The sequence below is a fragment of the Panthera pardus genome, unplaced genomic scaffold (genome assembly GCF_024362965.1).
Source record: "Panthera pardus isolate Hobbes unplaced genomic scaffold, ASM2436296v1 HiC_scaffold_11, whole genome shotgun sequence".
NCBI lineage: Eukaryota > Metazoa > Chordata > Mammalia > Carnivora > Felidae > Panthera > Panthera pardus.
Genome location: NW_026526666.1, coordinates 1,583,222 through 1,603,528, shown reverse-complemented (window position 1 = coordinate 1,603,528; position 20,307 = coordinate 1,583,222). Strand labels below are relative to the sequence as shown.

The 20,307-nt window shown below is 47.8% G+C and overlaps 3 protein-coding genes across 6 annotated transcripts; 1 reads left to right on the top strand and 2 right to left on the bottom strand.

The window, feature by feature from the left end:
* Positions 1–450: 450 nt before the first annotated feature.
* SCNM1 (sodium channel modifier 1) lies at positions 451–3,096 on the top strand. Its single transcript, XM_019432794.2, has 7 exons — positions 451–630; positions 865–935; positions 1,109–1,197; positions 1,297–1,394; positions 1,498–1,586; positions 2,591–2,785; positions 2,939–3,096. Exons 1-7 carry the CDS (start codon positions 580–582, stop codon positions 3,036–3,038), a joined length of 693 nt encoding a protein of 230 aa, XP_019288339.1. The 5' UTR covers positions 451–579; the 3' UTR covers positions 3,039–3,096.
* Positions 3,097–3,617: 521 nt separating this feature from the next.
* TMOD4 (tropomodulin 4) lies at positions 3,618–8,551 on the bottom strand. 2 transcript variants are annotated; one of them, XM_019432792.2, is made up of 10 exons: positions 8,449–8,551; positions 7,272–7,433; positions 6,904–7,060; positions 6,468–6,584; positions 5,603–5,692; positions 5,292–5,422; positions 5,085–5,192; positions 4,527–4,670; positions 4,124–4,268; positions 3,618–3,736 (listed from the first exon to the last, which is right to left on the bottom strand). In XM_019432792.2, exons 2-10 carry the CDS (start codon positions 7,392–7,394, stop codon positions 3,714–3,716), a joined length of 1,038 nt encoding a protein of 345 aa, XP_019288337.1. In that variant the 5' UTR covers positions 7,395–7,433; positions 8,449–8,551; the 3' UTR covers positions 3,618–3,713. The 2 variants fall into 2 exon arrangements, with proteins under 2 accessions (XP_019288337.1, XP_019288338.1); XM_019432793.2 differs by having other exon boundaries at positions 8,421–8,526.
* Positions 8,552–8,957: 406 nt separating this feature from the next.
* On the bottom strand, positions 8,958–20,271 carry VPS72 (vacuolar protein sorting 72 homolog). 3 transcript variants are annotated; one of them, XM_019432789.2, is made up of 6 exons: positions 20,071–20,271; positions 15,796–15,948; positions 15,498–15,612; positions 14,924–15,100; positions 9,852–9,996; positions 8,958–9,533 (listed from the first exon to the last, which is right to left on the bottom strand). In XM_019432789.2, the coding sequence occupies exons 1-6, from the start codon at positions 20,185–20,187 to the stop codon at positions 9,146–9,148; spliced, it is 1,095 nt and encodes a 364-aa protein (XP_019288334.1). In that variant the 5' UTR covers positions 20,188–20,271; the 3' UTR covers positions 8,958–9,145. The 3 variants fall into 3 exon arrangements, with proteins under 3 accessions (XP_019288334.1, XP_019288335.1, XP_019288336.1); XM_019432790.2 differs by lacking the exon at positions 20,071–20,271 and adding an exon at positions 19,630–19,816; XM_019432791.2 differs by lacking the exon at positions 9,852–9,996 and having other exon boundaries at positions 9,387–9,533.
* Between the last annotated feature and the right edge of the window lie 36 nt (positions 20,272–20,307).

Genomic DNA, 20,307 nt, shown 5'->3' with positions numbered 1-20,307 from the left:
AGTTACCTTCCTCCACACTCAGCTCAGTTTGCCCCCTAGTCGGACAGCCCCGACCTCCTGAATTCCCCCCACCCTGGCTCCGCCCCGTCCTGGGGTTGGTCCACTAGTGTCAGGAATAAACCCGGCCCACCCCCGGTGGGCTGTCGGCCGGAGACTAGGCGCGTGATGAGTGCGAGAGCTCGTAGCACACTTTCCAATCCGAGATCCTCTAAGGCCCGCACAGCACCAAATCCGCCACACTCTCAAAATCAGTCTCCACATTTAGGTTCTTCCCCTGCAGACGCCCCGAATCTGTCAAGATGCGAGGGCTGAGCGGCAAGCTCTTTGAAAAAAAGACTTCATTTCCCAAAATGCCCCGCACGCGCGCGGTCGCCGGGTGGTGTAGGAAGTGCGGGCCCCTCGGCAGGCTGGGGCTGGCTTGCTGTAGCGCTGTGCATGCTGGGAAGCGCTTCCAGGGAAGTAAGGAGGCCAACCGGAAAAGAACCCGAAGGAAAGGAGACGCCCCAATCTTGCTACGGTGGCCTGAAAGGAGAGGCGAAGCAACCCAGGAGAGTTGCTCGTTTCTGGGCCTCCGTCGTGATGTCTTTCAAGAGGGAAGGTGATGATTGGAGTCAACTCAATGTGCTGAAAGTAAGCGCTAGAGGAGAGCGCCGGGAGCAGCTTCACTGCCCTGGGAAAGAGCTGTTTTGCTGCTCTGGCAACAAGTCGGGGTGGGGGGGCGCGGCGCGAGGGAGCGACTAGAGCTGGATAGTGACCCCTTTTTCTCCCTGTGATCTCTGTTCTCATGGTCCTTACTCCCTTTCAATCCTCGTCCTTGTCGTTTCCCGTCCGATCCTTTCTCCTAACTCTCTGATCCCCCTGTAGAAACGAAGAGTCGGAGATCTGCTGGCCAGTTACATCCCAGAGGATGAGGCGCTGATGCTACGGGATGGACGGTGAGGACGAGGAGTGATCAAGCCTGAGGGTTCTGCAGTTAGAGGCTCAATAAAATTTTATCAGGGGGGAGAGCTGGAGTATCTAGGATTAATTGCTAGATCAAGGTGGGACTTACAACCGAGACCCCCCCCCTCCCCCCACGGGAGCAAATATCTTCTCTCCTCCTGTCCAGCTTTGCTTGTGCCATCTGTCCCCACCGACCTGTCCTGGACACCCTGGCCATGCTGACTGCCCACCGTGCAGGCAAGAAACATCTGTCCAGTAAGTTTGAGGGAAGACAGGGGTTAGAGAAGAAATCCTCCAGATCTCTGCAGATCACTGTTGCTTCTCTGTTTTTAATTCTTTCCCCTGTCTCCTCAGGCCTGCAGCTTTTCTATGGCAAGAAGCAGCCAGGGAAGGGAACAGAGCAGAATCCAAGACAGCAGAATGAATTGAGGAGGTCAGAGACCAAAGCTGAGGTAATCAGGGTGGGGAGAGTGTGTTCCCAGTGGGTCTGCTTGAAGGGTTTTGACTTCTTTCTGGCTCTGAAGACTCTGACTCTGTCTCCCCTCTCTATACCAGGCTCCTCTGTTAACTCAGACCCGACTTACCACCCAAAGTGCTCTGCACAGAGCTCCTCACTATAACAGCTGCTGCCGCCGGAAGTACAGGTCTGTGGGGTAGGAAAGCCAGAGGTTGGAAAGGGCAGAGGAGATAGATGGCTCAAAAATGATTGTATTCCAAATTGTATTCTCAGGAATACTAGTAGTCCAGAGATGTTAACTGGTATTTCAGGAAAAAGAGAATTTTTTTTAGGTTTGGAAAAATGGCACTTTGTAATCCTAATTTGGCTAGTATATATTAAGGGCTCTACAAAGTCTTAAAATTAAAAAACTTCAAAAAATTTAACCTAGCCTTTAAAAAACTCAATTTGATTCCAAAAAACATTTTTTTTATTGTTTATTCATTTATGAGAGAGAGGCAGAGTGTTAGCAGGGGAGGGGCAGAGAGAGAGGGAGACACAGAATCCAAAGCAGTCTCCAGGCTCTGAGCTGTCAGCACAGAGCCTGACACGGGGCTCGAATTCACGAACCACAAGATTATGACCTGAGCTGAAGTCGGAGGCTTAACTGACTGAGCTACCCAGGCGCCCCCCCAAAATTCTTTTTCATGCAGAACACTTATTAAAACATCTTAAGGAACACAACATATGTATATACCATATGTATATATATATATACCATATATATATACACCATATGTATATATATATATACCATATATATATACATATATATATATACACATATATATACATATACATATATATATATACACACACACCATATATATATCTACACCATATGTGTATATATATATATATACCATATATATATACATATGGTGTAGATATATATATGGTGTGTGTGTATATATATATATATGATACACAAATTTATATTTAAGATTTTTATTTTTAAGTGATCTGTACACCCAATGTGGGGCTTGAACCCACAACCCTGAGATCAAGAGTTGCATGCTGTACGGGCTGAGCCAGTCAGGTGTCCCTTGAGGGAAACAATTTAGGAAGCACTGCTGTAAGGGGTTGGGATTCATAAGAGAATTGGCCCTTATCCTTTACCACTTTTATAGACGTTGATTCTTCTCTACCCAGACCAGAAACCCCTCGTCCCTCTGTCTCCCATTTCCCTTTGCCACCCCCAGAGGTTGAACCCGAGAGTGGGAAGATCAGTAGGGAACCTGTGCCTGGGGCTGGCCCACAGGCCAAGGAGTCAGCAACTGTCTCATCCTCTGCACCCATGAGCCCCACGAGAAGACGTGCCCTGGATCATTACCTCACCCTTCGAAGGTGAGGATACAGAATCACCTTCCTTAAGTTTTCTCTTTTCTCTCTGACTCTCCTTTTTTCAATCCTTCTCAATTGTTGTTGTTGGTTTTTTTCCTTATTCCCTACTAACTTCTTAAATCTCTTTTCCTGACCTATTCTCTTTGTTATTTCCAGCTCTGGATGGATCCCAGATGGACAAGGTCGATGGGTAAAAGATGAGAATGTTGAGTTTGACTCTGATGAAGAGGAACCCCCTGACCTCCCCTTGGACTGACACATTCCATTCCCCCACTCAGTTCAGAACTAAATTTCAGTGGGCTCTGGAAGCCGAATTTTCCTCGAGTCTCCTTCCTTGTTCCATTTCAGGATTTCAAATCTGCATTCTCAGCCTGGCCAATTCTTCCCTGCAATGTACATGACTCCCCATACTTCTAACCCCTCCCCCACCTTCTACCAATGTCATGCCAAGCGTCAGCTGCACGTAGCCCAATGCCCTATTAATAAGTCTGTCAGAAGGAGGTCTGTGCCCTTCATGTTGTCTGCCTTCTTCCCCACCTCCACTCAAAGTCCTTTCCTCCTTCAGATCACACAGGGTTGTGGGTAGACGCCGGGGGACCTGGCCACGTCTGGAAAGAGGGTTGGGGTAGGTACTCTGTGAGAGCAGAAAGGACTAAATGAAAAGACAGGGGTGTGGGGAACACCAAGGGAGGGAGCTCCCCCACCTCCTCCTAGTAACTTGAACCTCTCTGTCTGCTGATCCCCAGAGTATAAATAATCCCCTGATGAACTGGCAGTAACCCTTGGGGGTTAGCGCCAAGATTCCCACCCCAGAGCCCAAGGAAGGAGGCAGGCAGAGTGGACAGAAGGGCCTTTATTTACAGGAAGGGGGAGAGATGAGGATTTAAGCATTCAGGGCTTCCAGCTCTGGTTGGTAAAGGGAAAGGAAGTGTTATCTCTTTTTTTGCTGGCGACCTGTAACAGGGAACAGTAAACACAAGTCTTTCTTCCATCTCTTACTTCCTGCAGAGGTGCTCTTCTTTCCAGGTCCTTGAGGCCAGACTCATAAAGAGGTAGTGTCTTTGGCCAGCAAGCACGCCCACCCCACATTAACAAAACGAAATAAGACATGATGTGGCAAGTAAAAGTACCATGCTCCCAAACGGGTATGTCTAGCTCCTTTCATGCCTTTCTACATGTATACGTTTGGGGTCAGGGAGACTCTTCTATACTTTTTAGTCACTTAGGGGATTTAAACTTCACGTGCGAATATTGCTTTGGCTGTACCCCAAGCTATTAGTCCCTAAGTCAGGCTTCAGAAGGATCTACTTGCCCCCATACAGCATGTCTGCATTTACTCACGTAGTTCATTGTTCCGGGTCATGGCCTGGGCTGCCCGAGCACGTGGCCCCTGCTGTGTGAAGTGGTAGCCAAAGCGGACAATGGAGGGACACTGCTCGAGCACGGTGGCCATCTCCATCTCCACTGCATCGCCAGGCCACTGGCGCTGGGGGACGGAGAGGTGAACCCTGTCAGCCCCCCTCTCTGTGTTGTTCACCGCGCCATACCACCAACCCTTTGGGAGGTCGAAAAAGCTTGTTTCATCAGAAGGGGTGATAAGAGGTGCTGACCTTGGCTCCCCTCATAGAGACAACGAAGAGGTTTCAGACAAGATTGGTGAGATCCTGACCCAGTGGCAGCCTCAGGGAGGAGACTCGGTGAATATTAGTTGAATGACCAGGGGACCAGGGGAGGGAAAGCTCACCTGGTTGTCTACACGGAGCTCAGTGAGTGTGGCATTTTCCCGAACTGCCTTCAGCACAGCCATGAGCCCTGTGCTGCTAATGAAGTTGGATTCAATGTTCAGGCTCTGGAGGCTACGATTCTCACGCAACATGTCAGCCACCGCCTGGGTAGTAGGGACTTGGGTTAGGATTAGGGGACAGTTTCACAGATGACTGAGGAGAGAAAGAACAGGAGCAAGAGGGAAACACAGCTCTTTGAGAAGAGTCCTTGAGGAGCTGTAGGTGGGGAGAGAGGGAGATGGAAGGGAGCATAGGTCGTAGGGGAAGCAGGGAGGTTAAGTGTGTGGTGGAGTTGGCGGGGTGGTAGAGCAAGCTGTGGCTCTCCGAGAAGGTGATCTGAGGATTTCCGAGCTAAGAGCCATGGGACTGAGGGTAGGAGTCTCCATCAGGCCATCCTAAGATTACATGATGGGAATAGCATCCCCAGCACAACCCCAACCCCTTATGACAGCCCTGGCAGGGATGCATGTCAAGGGGTGCATGTATGGGGAGGGGGCTGGGATTTCAAGTTGCCTTACATTGGCGATGGGGTCACCACTCCTTGTGGCCACCAGACTGAGGCTCCGGACATAGGTATTTGTCTTCATGGCCTCACACAACTCAGTTAGCATGGGTATTGGGATGTCCTGTCAGAGGAGAAGAGATGGTGGGCTAAGGGACCCACATATCTGGGACTCACATAGTTATCCCATTTATTATTTGGAACATAGATAGGGGTCAGATACCTGTATGTTATTGAGGTTCACCTCCTCCAGCTCCTTGTCATTGTTTCGAACGCTCTTTAGTATCTCCTCAATGTTTGTGGGATTTGGGGGCTCATCTGGCACCGGCTTGTACTTGTCAGGCTGCACCACACCTGGCGGGCAAGGGCCAGAAGGAAACCACGACATGTCCCCCACAACCTCCTCCCCATTGGTTCTCCCATTACTTCTGTACCATGTCCTCTCCATGATCCCCATTTCACCCTTCGCCACCTTTAATCAGACCTTGGGACTGCCTTCCCAAAGCCCTGGATGCCATGCTTCCAAACACTCACTGCTAATGCCTTCGGTGTTGCAGATTTCTCCGCTGCAGATGGCGTCATAGTATTGCTTGTTGCTCATCAGTGTGTACATGCCCAGAATTGCTGGAGAGAGTACGTAGAGGGGGGACAGGGAATGAGAAGAAGGAGTTTGTTCCAAATCCCCTCCCTTCTCATTCTGAATCTGTTGCAGTTTTTTAAAGCCTGACTTCTCCCCCCTCTTCCAAAGAGGTTCCCACTCTCCCTAGGTCCCAGGGTTTCCTTCTATGAACTGCTTAAGGTGGTAGTTTTTAAAACTTTGAGGGTAGGGGGGCACCCGGGTGGCTCCATCGGTTAAATGTCCAACTCTTGATTTCAGCTCAGGTCATGATTTCATGGTTCATGAGATTGAGCCCCGCATCGGGCTCTGCACTGACAGCACAGAGCCTGTTTGGGATTCTCTCTCTCCTTCTTTCTCTGTCCCTCCCCACCTCAAAATAAATAAATAAACTTTAAAAAAATCAAACAAACAAGTTTGAGACAGGGCTAAGGGAAGGTCCCTAAGGAGCCCCTAGAGGGTAAGGGAGGGAAAAACAACAGTGTTTCACATTCAAAAAAAAGAGAAAAGAGTGAGGGAGTCTGTTAGACTTCCTCCTGTTTCCAGCCAGAATAGTTCTACTTTTATCTGCTTTATAATCCCTATAAACTTGTCTCTGAGATGTGAATGTATTAGATTAAAAAATGAATGAGTGAATACATAAGCAAAAACTTAAAACCATGACCTGAGGCTTTCTCTAACATTCATGTCCTGTTCAGGGCCTTCCTCACTAGTCCCATGGCCTGGCTAGAACTGCCCTGCCCTGGATCTCCCCACCCTCCCTAACCTTCCACTGCTGCCCACCTGCAATATCACACATTTCAGCGTCTGTGGCATGGGCCAATGCCTCTTCCAGTTCAGGCTCCAGAGTGATCTGCTCCTGTGCAGGAATTTCCCTCTTGGGCTGAATGTAGGGTTTCCCTGATGGGGAGATGAAGGGTGGCTCAGGTGGAGGTCATTCCTCCTACGATTCTTGTCTCTAGCTTCCTTCCTTTCCTTCTCCAGGAGGTGGAGTCTTGGGTCACTAGGGGCCACTGTAAGGCCCAAGTCCTCTACCAGCTCAGGACTCCTGGGTCCCCTAATCTCTCCTAAAAGCTGGAGAGTGAAAGAGGCATGTGTGTTTCAGGGTGGCCAGGTCCCTGGGCAGCTAGAAGCTGGAAGGTCAGAGGGAAGCTGGAGGGGGTGCACTTGAGAGATGACCATTGGGTTTTGGTAGGCATGGTTGTTAGTGTCTCCATACCCTTCTTCTCGCCTGTGAAGGGCACCAAGTCATCACGTTCTTTGACCTCTAGTGCCTGCTGTTCCAGATACTGCAAAAGGGCATCCCGGTCCAGTGGCCCCGTTGGGCTCTTCTTTGTCTGGTCACGTTGTCTTAGTCCAGCGGGCAGGAGCATGTTCTTCGGGATGAGTTTTGGGGAGGAAGTCAGACCTCTGATCTGGGGTACCTCCAGGGCTCCCTAAACATCTGCACACACCTTTTCCCTGGCCCTCTTGGGATTCCAAGCCCTGTAGGCAGCCCTGATCTCAGCCACCCGGGGCCCACCACCCCTTCCCCAATGCTCGGAGGCTGCCCGTTTCCTCGTTGGTTCCTTGTGCCAGAGCCCCTACCTCAGGGTCCATCTCCTGTAGCTCGCAGTCCAGCTGCTCCAGCTCCTCGGGGCTCAAGGTCTTTAGAATCTCATCTTCATCTATGTCTCTGTATTTCTCCAGTTCCTTCTGATACGATGACATGATGGCCCCACCCCCTCCCCACTCTGGTGCTCACGGAGCCTGGGGGGAATGGGGAAAGTGATTGGATGATGGAAAGATACACATGGACACAGCAGGACACAGATGAGCCAGGGGGCAGAACGATGAACTGGATGCCTTGGAGGCTAGAAATCTAGCTGGGCAGGGGAAGGTGGGGACTTATGTTGTTTAGAACCAGAGCTTCCTTCTTCCTGCTTCCCCAGCTTCAGCCACCCTGGATGGGGATCCCAGGCATCCAAGCGTGATTTGTCTGCCCATTGTGTGACAGAGAAATCCTGGCAACACCCTCCCTTATAACCTCGTCCGTCCATGCCTCTTGCCCAAGCACAGCTGCCAAGGGCCCTGCCAACACAACTGGCCCCAGGCCCAGTTCCTATTGAAAGGAAGGGGGGCATACAAAGAGTTTCAGGGAAATTCCTCTTCTCTTCCCCACGATCCAGTCTTTTTTCCTAAACTCGAAGAAAGCAAGGGGGAAAAGAGACAGTTCTCTTACCCTACCCCCATTTCCTCTTTTATTGTGGGGGAATCAAGATTTCACTTTCTATGTTTGCCAAAACTCTAAATCCTAAGGGAAAGCAAGGGCTCAGAGGAGCTGGGGGGAGTGCCGGGTTGGGGGAAGGGTGGTATGGTCTCAGGAGAAGGGGCTGAGTCCCCATAATTTGTCCCTGACTTTGGACGGGAAGGTGACACCGGACCAATGGGTGGGAAATACCTTCTAAATGCGATAGTTTCTCTAAAAACAGTGGGAAGATTAAACTTGCACAATCTCTTACAATACAGAAAATACACACAAGCTACACATACACACCATACTGAATATGAAAGATCCAGAAAGTGTGTGAGATATTTGCATGGACAATGTACACTATGGTTAAGGGATAGGACAGACAGTGGCAGAAACATACGCTGAGGGACGGAGACACTCCACATCATTCCCGAAAGGAGCCGCTCCTCTCCTCCCACCTCCCACCAGGCTCTGGTCCATAAGCCCCCTGCCTTCCCACCTACCAGTCCTGGTGGCCACCTCCCTTCTCACCTCCCCTTCTGTCGGTTGGTCTGTCAGTGCTACTGGAGCACTGTCCCCGCGGCAGGAAGAGCCCAGTGCCGGGGAGAGGGTGGGGGAACAGTGAGCTCAGCATTTTATTATTTTAGCTCTGGCCAGGTGGGGGGTGGTGGGAGATCACATATACACAGCCCCCATACCCTGCCCAGCCCTGAGAGCCTCTAGTGGCCACTCACAGCCATGGCACTTCCTTCCCTTCCTGCATGTAAGCCAGAGTCCTAGAAACTAGGGGAATCATGTCATTCCTTCTTATTTAGTGTCTTGCTATATTCAAAGCAGTGAATATAAGGTGATATAAAGGGGAGTACAGGAATTTCGTTTGGAGGTCTAATTTAAAGGTGTTTATAATCCAGCTGGAGGAGTGAATACTTACAATTTAAAAAGGGCAGCTCATAATAAATGCTATTAAACAAAATAAAGACCCATATATACTCAGACATTCACAAAGACTTCTTGCTCCCAACTCAATGAGACACCAGACAAAGGGGATCTTTCTCTTTTATTAGATTAAAAAACACAAATAAAACCAATAGGAACTGGGGGGAAAGAAAGATGGAAAAGGGCCAGGCAAAGGTCAGAGATGACCAAGAGGAGAACCAGGGAGAGGAAGGGGAACATTAAGAGCCCCAAGTCAGGGCAGGAAAGAGGTTTCTAAGGACTACTCCTCTCCTTATTTGATGACAATTTTCTGGCGCAAGGCTCGAGGCCCAGAGCCAGGGAGGGGCTCGGGAGGTGGCGGGCCAGGGCCCAGCGCTGAGGCCGTGGGCGGCAGTCCGTGGGCAGTGATGTACTTCTTATAGGCCTCACGGATGATCTTGAAGGCTCGAGCAGTGGCGTAGGGGATGTCTGTGACAGGGTCCCGGTACAGAGCTGGGCGATGGGTCACAGGGCAGACCTCCCGAACAGGGACCTTTGGGGGCCGCCCTTGGGGAAACCATTCCTCGAATGTCGCATCATCACTGAAAGTGATGAAGGTACGGGAGCAGCGAGCAGGAGGGACGATGGGTCCAGTGCCGGCACGGGGAGTCAGTGCAGAAGCTGTGGGAGCAGGATCCAGTCTGAGGGGAGAGACAGAGAAACACAAAAAGTCTGAGGAGAGAAAACAACAGACAAAGAGATAAGACAGGTGAGGAAAGAGAGGAAGGAGGCAGAATGATGGCAACAATCGGAGAGAATCTATTAAGTGACAGATGGGGAGAAGCAAGCTGTGCTGGGTGGGAAAACTGCTGAGAGAGGGGAGAGAGACTAAAAACAGAAAGAAACACAGCTGAGGGAAGAGGACCCTGAAGGACATCTGTGTATTGGAGAGCTGTGTGAGGAGAACTGAGGATGGCAGGGAGAAGGCTCTCTTCCCTTCTCCCCTGTGACGCACTCACCCTTCCACATCCACATTCTCTTCTTTAGGGCCTGGCTCCCCAACGAGCGGCACCGTCACCGAATGATAGGTGATTATGGGCCCAGGGCACTTCCGCTTCTTGTGCACCTGCTTCTTTTTGTCAGCCTCAAGCCGCTCATAGGTCTCTTCAGGGTCAAAGGGAGGAATGAGGGGGCGGTGAGTTCCCCCGTGCCCACACTCATGTCTGTCCTGTCTAGTCCCTGCCTGCCCAAGCCACTCACACCAATCCTCTGAGGCCCCCCTAGCACCTCCTAGTTCCGACATTCTTTGCTTGACCACCCCCCAACCCCCGACATCCTCTCCGCCCACCTCTCCCGTTCACTCAGCTCCTCACGCACTCAGACAGCAGGACTCTGGAGCTGGAAGGAACCCTTGGATGAGGAGCCTGTTTGCCCAAGCTGCCCTGTCCGCTCACTCCCAGCCACGGCAGCGCGCTGCGTCTTCAGGCATCTCTGGTCATTACAGAGTTCTCTCCTATTTCCAGCTGAAATATGTTGCCTGATGACACTGTTTCACCTTTTCAAGCTGTAAAGGACACAGGTCCAACCTGTCTTCCCCATGACAGTCCTTTACATAGTTGAAATTAGTATCCAGGTCTCTCCCTCCAGGCCGATCACAACACCCATTCCTTGAACCATTTCTCATAAAACATGGTTTTGAGACACACTCTCTTTTTGCTAACCCCTGTGCCTAGGACACTTCCATTACTGTACTTTTCACAGTCTATGGCAGAGGCCACATGCTGGCAGCTCCTCTAAGTGTTTTGTTTGATCTGTATTGTATTTTAGAGAAAATTTGAAATAGTTACTGATATTTGAAAATGAGGAAATTACGTTTAAATACAGAGATTTCTGGTCCTTCTTTTTTTTTTTTTTTTTTTTGAGAGAGTGGGCACATGTGCAAACGGGGAGAAAGGGCAGAGGGAAGGAGAGAGAATCTTAAGCAGGCTCCATGCTCAGCACAGAGCCAGACGCACGGCTTGATCCACAACCCTGGGATCATGACCTGAGCTGAAATCAAGAGTCAATCAACTGATTGAGCGGCCCAGGTGCCCCTCTGGTCCTTCTTAAAAAAATAACAAGGAGGGGCGCCTTGGTGGCTTAGGTTAAGCGTCCAACTTCAGCTCAGGTCACAATCTCACAGTTTGTGAGCTGGAGCCCTGCATCAGGCTTTGAGCTGATAGCTTAGAGCCTGGAGCCTGTTCGGATTCTGTGTCTCCCTCTCTCTCTGCCCCTCCCCCGGTCACATTCTGTCTCTGTCTCTCTCTCAAAAATAAACATAAAAAAAAAAAAATTAACAAGGAAATCGGGCAACCTGGCATCTGCGTTGTCACATGGCAACAACGAGCTGGGCAGAAGAACCAATCCTCCTTCTGAGCGCTCCTCTTATTCGCCACAGTCCCGTCTGGACAGTGACACTGCTCTATGGTAGTTCATCGCTGGTACACAGGTCTCCTCCTGAAGGGCAGTGACTGTGACTCATGTTACCTACATATTATCAGGGCCATGCGGTGTGCCACCCATTACAGGCACTCAACAAGTATTTGTTAATGTTCAGTAGGGCAAAATATTCCTGATCCCTTTCCTCTGAATGAACTCCAAATTTCTGTTTCTTAAGTGCGCATCCAATCTTCTAGATAAAGTCTGACCAGAAAAGTGTGCTCTGGAAACCCCACCAATGATTTAGCCTCTCTCGTACTTGGAATTCTGGTTGGTAATGTTGCTTTCTTTCCCTTCTGCCAACCTTCCAACACTTCCCCTTTCAAACACTTCCCTGTACCTTCTGGAACTCCTGCTCTATAACTCCAGCCAACTCATCTATGTCCTCAAGTTTCTCACTGTGAATTCCTTCCACAACTTGTCTTCCTGGAAGCCTGTCATCCCAAGGCCTCTGCTCTCCCTGCAGCCCTCTGGTGGAGGTCTCTCGTCCTGCCACCTCCCATGCAGGGTGTGCCTGGGTCCTGTTGAGCCCACACTGCAACTTTAGACCACTGCTTCTCTCCCCACGCGCAAACCCACTTCTCTCTGGAGACTTATGCCACCAGGCTAGATCATGTTTCTTTCCTGTCATGCTCACTCCCTCACTCTCTGAAGACTTCAGCAATGCTTTCCACTGTTCCTCTCCACTCAACTCTTCTCATCCTTCATCACCCTGGTGACCTCAAAGTGCACATGGGTAGCCCCTTCAACATCCCATCCCCACAGTTTACGGATCTCATCTTCCTGTCCGTGACACATTTGTTGCTCCATTCCACTATGGCTACAGCCGGGAACTGCCCCAGCTCTGAAATACTAAAAATCACACATCCCAGGCTCTGGCCGCAACATCCTATGCTTTGGGTGTTTTGCTCCACAATTCTAGATATCCTCTGTCCTTTATACCTCCCATACATGGATCTCTCCTCATTCTATCTGGCACCCCCCCTCCAGTCTTCATTGTTCTTTTTTTTCTTCCAGTTTCCTTTTTAAATCAAGGTTAGGTTCCTCAACCTATCATTTCAGTCACTCTCATCAATCTACACTCCCTGGTCCAGACCTGGATTGCTGAGTGCTCCTGGAAAAATACTACACAACAGGCTAGACTGGAACCACCATGAATGCATGTTCCCCAAATTCAACAGACTCCCCCAACACCAGCAGATAATTCTATCTCAACTATTTCTTTTCTTTCTTCTTCTTCTTATTACTTTTTTTTAGGGAGAGAGAAGATGTGCGTGCAGTGGAGAAGAGGCGAGGGAGAGAGAGAATTTAAGCAGGCTCCATGCTCAGCACAGAGCTCGACACGGGGCGCGATCTCACAACCCTGGGATCATGATCGGAGCTTAAATCAAGAATCAGATGCTCAACCGACTGAGCCACCCAGGCGCCCCTGAACTACTTCAAGCACATTTCACTATCTTCAAGCTTCCAACTCTATGCCCAACACCTGACAGGTGATAGTGCCTAAAAGACATCAGATGAGAACCACTCCAATGTCCTGCTATGGGTTTATAAACCTCCAACTACAAGCCATCCTTCCTTCCTCCTCCATAATTTAGGCCAATTCTTCCACCTGTACTCTAGCTACCCCACTCCCCCCACATCTCACTTCTCCAAAAACCCACCCTATTAACTATCCTTTCTTTCTTCTCTGTCATTAAACTTTCAGTTGCTTCTCACCAAAGACAAGAGTTCCTCTAATCTTAGATAAAACAAACAAGGAAAACTGTACATTGACCCCAGATCCTATAGGTTTTACTCCTTAAACCACCCTTCACAGCCAAGCTCTATAAGTTTGGCTCCCCAGCTGGCTTCAAAATGGTGTAGTCTCCAAAAAGTGTTCCCTAAGTTCATCTGACCTCCTTGTCATCAAAACAAATGGACACTTCACAGTTCTCCTCTTGAGTAGCATTTCTGCAGCATTCAGCAGAGACTCTCTCTCAAACATTTTCTTTCCTTGGTGTTCTTTTTCTTTTTTTAATATTTATTTATTTATTTGGGGGGGAGGGAAGGGCAGAGAGAGAGGGAAGGAAAGAATCCCAAGCAGGCTCTGCGCTGACAGTGTGGGGCTCAAACCCACGAACTGTGAGATCATGACACGAGCCGAAACCAAGAGGCAGACACTTAACTGACTGACCACCCAAGTGCCCCTCCTTGGCATTCTTAAGATAAATTCTCCTGAAGTTCTCCAAATCCTGGCCACTGCTAAGCTCCTCTTGTACATCTGCAGGGTTCTCTTCGGCCTGTCTTCTCTTCCCCATGCTTTCTCCCTGGGTGATCTGATCCACTCCAATCTCATCAATGCTATCCATACTCTACAGACTTCCAAATTTCTGTTTCCAGCCTAGATCTCTTGTCCAAGCCCAGATGTGTACACTGAACTCTCAGCACTGCATGGACCACTCAAAAACTCCTCGAATTCAACATGTTCAAAAATGAACTTCTTGTCCCCCCTGCAGAACCTGCTTCTGCAGGGTCTCCGATGTCAGCTACTGGTACAAGAAGCCCGGGTGTTACCCTCCTTACAGTGGCCCAAACCAACCAATGTGGTCAAAGGATGAGGACTGTAATTACAGTGACATCAAGGTCACCTCACTGTTTGTGATGGTTCTCAGTCATTTCTGTTTTGAGGGATAGCTACTGTTTGAAAGTACTGAATTACCATCAAAGATTAAATATTCAATGTTAAAGTCACCATAACAAAACAGGAAAACAAACCCTGAAGATGTTGCAACTGAAGTAAATCTTTTCTCAATCATTGTGTTCTTTTGGAGTTATCTACATTTGAGAAATATAAAAGTAGAATGGGATGGGTCCCAGATATTCTGCATAAACAATACTCAACTCCACATTTGGGCTATCCATGTTTAATCATATGTGTTTGACCAAAAATAAAAGATTCAGAGAGAGAAAGATTCGACGGGGGTTGGGGGAGAAAGACAGAGAGAACAAAGCACATATTATAGGTGATTGTATGTGTTATTTCACTCAATAGAAGTATGCCCCAGATCGAGCATGTGACAGGATGTGTATAACCTGCCATTCCCTCGTGTACCTCTCATGATTTGCAACTCTCAACGCCCTATAAAGAAATATATGTTTTGTACAATATATTACTTTACGTGACAGTGTACTCGGCACATAAACTGAAGGGATTTTAAAGAATTTTGACTTTAGCTCATCTCATGGACTAATTCTGGCGAATTTCTAATTTTCATGATTATCATTAAAGGAGGCATTATCACCCCACCTTGTGAACCAGGACAGCAAGATGCAAGTAGGTTAAGCAATCTGTCAGCAGTCCTACAAGCAACTGAACGGCAGAACTAGGATTTGAACTCAGTTCTATTCGATTCTTATTTTATACAAACACACTTTTTCTTCAATGTAACTTGTTCTTTAGAGCCCAGCTAACTGCCTCACTCCTTGCTCCTAATCCCTCACTCTCCCCATTTCCTTCCTCTGATTCCCTTCTTCTGGATCTTCAACCCCCCCCCAGCTCTTCAGGCCCTTCAGTCTCCGTTTTTCTAAGATTCCCCCTCCCTCTGCCCACTAGTCTCAAAACCAGACTGACCTAGTGAACGTAAGTTGAGCTCCTCTGTGATCTTGGCCTCTCTTAGCAGCTCCTCCTGGGTCAGTGGCCGCTCACAATGGGGCCCCTTTCGCCGCCGTGACTGTCCCTGCCTCTCCTGTACCCGAAGAAATGTCTGTCTTGTATGCTCAGCTGTAGACTGACGCATGGACTTCCGACCTGGGGAAGAAGTCAGAGAGGAAGAAATCTTTGAATTCATGTCCACCTCCTTTATTTTTAATTTTAAAACTTATTTGGAAATCATTTCAAACTTACAAAAAAGTTGTAAGAGGAGTCCACAGAAAGTACCTATGTATCCTTTACCCAGATCACTTCCTGTTAACCTTTTGCCCCATTTGCATCGCGTGTGTTTTCCCGAATGATTAAGTTGCACACATCTTAGTTCTCGACCCTAAATACTTCATTGTATATTTCCTAAGAATAAGGGCTTCCCTTATATAACCATAGTACAGTTGTCAACTTCAGTTAACTTGCCATGAATACAATACTTTTTCATTATGTTCTGATTGACCCAATTGACCCAATTGTCAATTGACCCAAACATCTCCACACTCACTGTCAGAGCCATCATCCTGTAGTTCTAATGGCAGCAGTGCTTTCTCTTCTCGGGCCTTCTGAGAGCTACCAGCTGGAGTGCTGACCTTTCGAGGCCTCAAGCTCTTGAGAGGCTCCTGGGAACAAATTGGAATCAGATACCATGGAACAGAAGTAATACGGAGAAAGATGAGGATTTTAAGAGAAAACTAGTCCTGTGGGAAATAGGACTGGCATGGGGAGTCCTGTGACCTTATGAAGGGCAGAAGAGAAATTATGGGAAATTACAGGAGTCCAAGAAAACCAGGATACCCCTGCACCTTATATGCTTTGGTGACTACTCGGCGCTTCCTTCTAGGCTCTTCTGCTTCTCCATCACTGGATGGTTCATCCCCTTCATCAATGTCAAAGTCAGAGTCCACTTCATCCTCTGTGTCTGACTGGTCCCCTTGATATTCATCATCTCCAGATTCCTGAGGATATAAGGAGAGAAGGTTCTCACTGTCACTGGAGTCATCAGTGCCCCTCCAGGTACAGAATCTCTTTGGTTTCTTGGTAAGAGCTGCCCCATTCTCCTTCCCAACCCAGCTCTTCAATTTCCTTAGGCAAGAAGCTCTTCTAGTTAATGGCCTTTGGCTCCAGCACCACCTCTTTCGGCAGTCATTAACTGCCCTTTACCCGTAGCACACAGCGTTAAGTCCTGGGATACAGAAAGGATTTGGTTTGGTCTTTACCTTCAGGGGTCTCACAGTCAGGCAGAGGACAGGATATAATTATAAAAGGAAGTTTAAATACAAGACAACATATAAGGTATCAAATGGTACTAAAGTGTTATAGGAGCTCAAAGGAAGGCACACTTGCTATAGATTGGTCATCTGGGAGGGTCTAAACTTTAGACTTTATTCCTTTAGAGCAGGGGTTGGCAAACTTTTTCTGTGAAGGGCTAAAACAGAACAGGTAGCGGGCCAGATTTGGTCATCACGTCACAGTTTGCTGAGACTCTAAAGAACAAAGAGAACTTGAGCCATGGTTTAAGATACTGGCAGTGTTTTGGGGCGCCTTGGAGGCTCCGTCAGTTAAGCGTCTGACTCCTGATTTCAGTTCAGGTCATGATTTCACAGTTTGTAAGATCGAGTCCCACTTTGGCCTCCATGCTGACAGCGCAGAGCCTGCTTGGGATTCTCTTTCTCTCTCTGCCCCTCTCCCATATGCACTCTCTTTCTCAAAATAAATAAACTTACAAAATAAAATAGGGACGCCTGGGTAGCTCAGTCGGTTGAGCCTCCGACTTTGGCTCAGGTCATGATCTCACAGTCTGTGGGTTCGAGCCCCGCGTCGGGCTCTGTGCTGACAGCTCAGAGCCTGGAGCCTGCTTCAGATTCTGTGTCTCCCTCTCTCTCTGACCCTCCCCTGTTCATTCTCTGTCTCTCTCTGTCTCAAAAATAAATAAACATTAAAAAAATTTTTTTTTAATAATAAAATAAAATAAAATAAAATAAAATAAAATAAAATAAAATAAAATAAAATAAGATAAAATAAAACGTGGGTAGTGTTTAGACAGCCAAGAGGGCAGAGGTAACATGGGTAGATGGAACAGCAAGAACAAAGATGCAGAAGCAGGAATGTGCATAGCTTATTTATAGAATAAAGATTTAGACCTAAGTAAAGCAGAAAGTTTTTCTTGGGCAAGAAATCTTCCTAGCTGATTGCCTTTGACTCCAGCACAGCCTTCTTCCAACATTTCCTGACTGCCCTATAAGGCTCTAAGACTTGAAAAGGTTGCATTCAGTCTACAGAGAGACTTACATTATCAGGCTAATAAACTCATGAGTTTAATTTGCAGGCCAAGGATTCTCAATCCTCTCCCTCTCCTTGCTTTTTCCAGTACTGATAATCATTGCTGAGGTAAACTAAAGTTACTGAGAAATAGGTCTCATTCCTCAGGTGTGTTGGAACAGAAAAATAATTGGGTACAAGTACTAGTAATGGGGAGCCAATGAAGACTTGGGGAGATAGGAAGACTGTATACAAGGAGTGTTTCAGAAAGTTCTGAAGATGGTTAGCTGAGTGGAGTAGAGAACATGGGGCCTAGAATTGAAATTGAGAGAGTGCAGGTTAAGTCTAGAACGGCAGCCCCATTAAAAAGTAAAGGGAAAAATACACTTGGGGGCAGGGGAGTCAACTGGGCGGGGTGGCATCTCAAACATGTGGCTCTCTCTTCAATCAATGATGTAGACCAACAGGCTAATCTTGGTACATATGCTGCCAAAGCAAGCAAATAGCACAGAGAGTTGACACTCCAAGCTAGCCAGAGTTCAATCTTGCACTGATGACCATCATTTCCTCCCAACTGATGTTTGTGAAAGACAGCCTGGGAACACATTAATCCCCTCAGCTTTAACCTGGTATTAAGTCATCTCACCAGAGAATAGTAGTTCAACTACACATTAGCTTAGTATCCAATCAAAATACTTTCATTAAGTTAGGGATTTACTACCATTCCTTTGGCCCTTATTGAGGGTCATTAATAGACATGACTAGATAAGAGAATATTTCTACATCATCTGCCGAAACCCTGTTAGTTTATACATCTTATATAAGGATTAAATTCCTAGAATTTAGCGTTGAATAAGTTTTTCTCTTTTAAAGAATGTATATGCTTCTTTCTTACTGAAAAAAGAAATTCAGGGTTTGGCTGCCAGGAAGCTCACAGCTAAATTTAGTATCAATTGCTATTACCATTTTAGCCAAGGCTCCTGGTACAATTACTTCTGATCTGTCTCTATTTTTACTGTTCCTACTTTTTGTTTATATAGTAAGCCTCCTTTAATCCTTTTTGGAAGCGTGAAGGGTACATATTAAATAACGACTCGTAAAATGACAGGAATAGGAAAATGGCCTTTGGGGGAGGGAAGAGAACATTCTATTTTAAACTATAGCTGTGTAAGTAATGACTCCCAATCAGTCATCAAGTCCTGTGGATTCAATTTCCTTAATGTGTCTTGAAACCTATTGCCCATGTTTCTCTACTCCCACTGCCTCTTTCATTCTCTTCATTAGAGTGAGGTTTCTAGAGTACAAATTTGGGGGCGCCTGGGTGGCTCAGTCAGTTAAGCAACCAACTCCCACGCAGGTCATGATCTTGCGGTTTGTGGGTTCAAGGCCTGCATTGGGCTGTGCTGATAGGTCAGAGCCTGGAGCCTGCTTTGGATTCTGTGTCCACCTCTCTCTCAGCCCCTTCCCTGCTCACACTGTCTTTTTCTCTCTCAAAAATAAACAAACATTAAATAAATTTAAAAATATTCTGTGTCTCCCTGTCTTTCTGCCCCTTCCCCGCTCGTACTCTCTCTCTAAAATAAACATTAAAAACTATATAAAGTACAGATTTGATCATGTACTTTGATGAATCTTCTCAGTCCTCTGGATGAAGAGCAAACTCCTTAACATGGTTCACAAGGCCCAACATGATCTGGCCCACGCCTACTCTCTCCAGCCTTACCAATCTTTATTCTCTTTCAAGGTCTGGAGAATGAGAGTAGACATGCAGGCTCCAGACCCAGACTCAGTACCTTTACACATCTGCTCCACCCCCTCAGTGGGCTAACCTTTCTCCTTACCCTGCTCTCAGCCCTACTGCTGTACATACAGCCACAGCTTACTTTTCATACTGTCCTAAGTTTAAACATCGTGTCCCCCAGGATGCCCATCCCCACCAATGACTCTGGCTCCCACATGTTACCACAGCACCCTATCCTTACCACTTATTTTACTCCTTATCACACAGTATTTCAACTGTTTATTCAGCTGCTTCCCCCATTGGGGTCTGGTATAGGTAAGAAAAAGTGTTCTTAATACTCTCTGCTTCCTTATAACCTGTCACAGTAGTTGGTTTGCCCTAGCTTCTCAACGGCTATTTTAAGAATGGACATATTCAATCAATACAAGTGCCAATCCAATCCAGACCCTAGCCCAGGCACTAGACGTATTCTGTTGAACAAAACAGACCATCTCTAACCTTACAGAGTTTACAACCTAATAGGAAAGTATAAACAAGCAGGCAAACCAAATCTAATTACAATTTGAAATGTATACTATGAAGGAAATAAATGGGACACTTTTTATAGCAAAGAAGGGTTATCGAAGGAAACACTTACATTGAGACTTGAAAGCTGGAAAAAGCATAGGCTAAGCTCCTCTATTTTTTCTTTTTTGAAAAGAGATTCCTTTCTATACCTCTGGTGAAGAACCATACCGTGGGCCCACGACTATATACCGCGTGGCTGCGAGAAGCTCGCGTTACGTTAGACGTCAAGAGTGTGGTGAAAACAGGCAACTAGAAAAGTACACTGTCGGTTTCTGCCATACTCTGGGGTGCCTCCGGAGACCCTACCATCCCCGACCCCTCCAACCCCATCTAGGGCTCTACCTTCTAGTACTCCATTTTAAACCCCCGCCACCCCCGACTCTCCCACCCCGTCGCGAGTATCAGCTACCAGGGCTCCACTCCATTCCCCGCCCCCTTCTTTGTCCGAGGTTTCTCCCTTCAGGACTCCCTTTAGCTTCCTCCCCTCCCTCTTCCTGGACCCAGCTCTTGCCTCTGTGAAACCCCCATAAGTCGTCTGGTAGAACTCATCTTCCTCCTCTGCCTCCAGGAGGCCAGAAAGCCGGTTCCCCGCGGTCTTCCGGGGGGCCCGGCCCCCAGCCAAACTCATACCGCCTACCGAGACTGCGCCGCGATCAGAGGCGCCTCACCCAGCGCGGGTAGCGGAACTCGGCGCTCGACACCACTACCTGCGGGTGGTAGGCGGTGGCGGAAGCCAGTAGTCTACAGG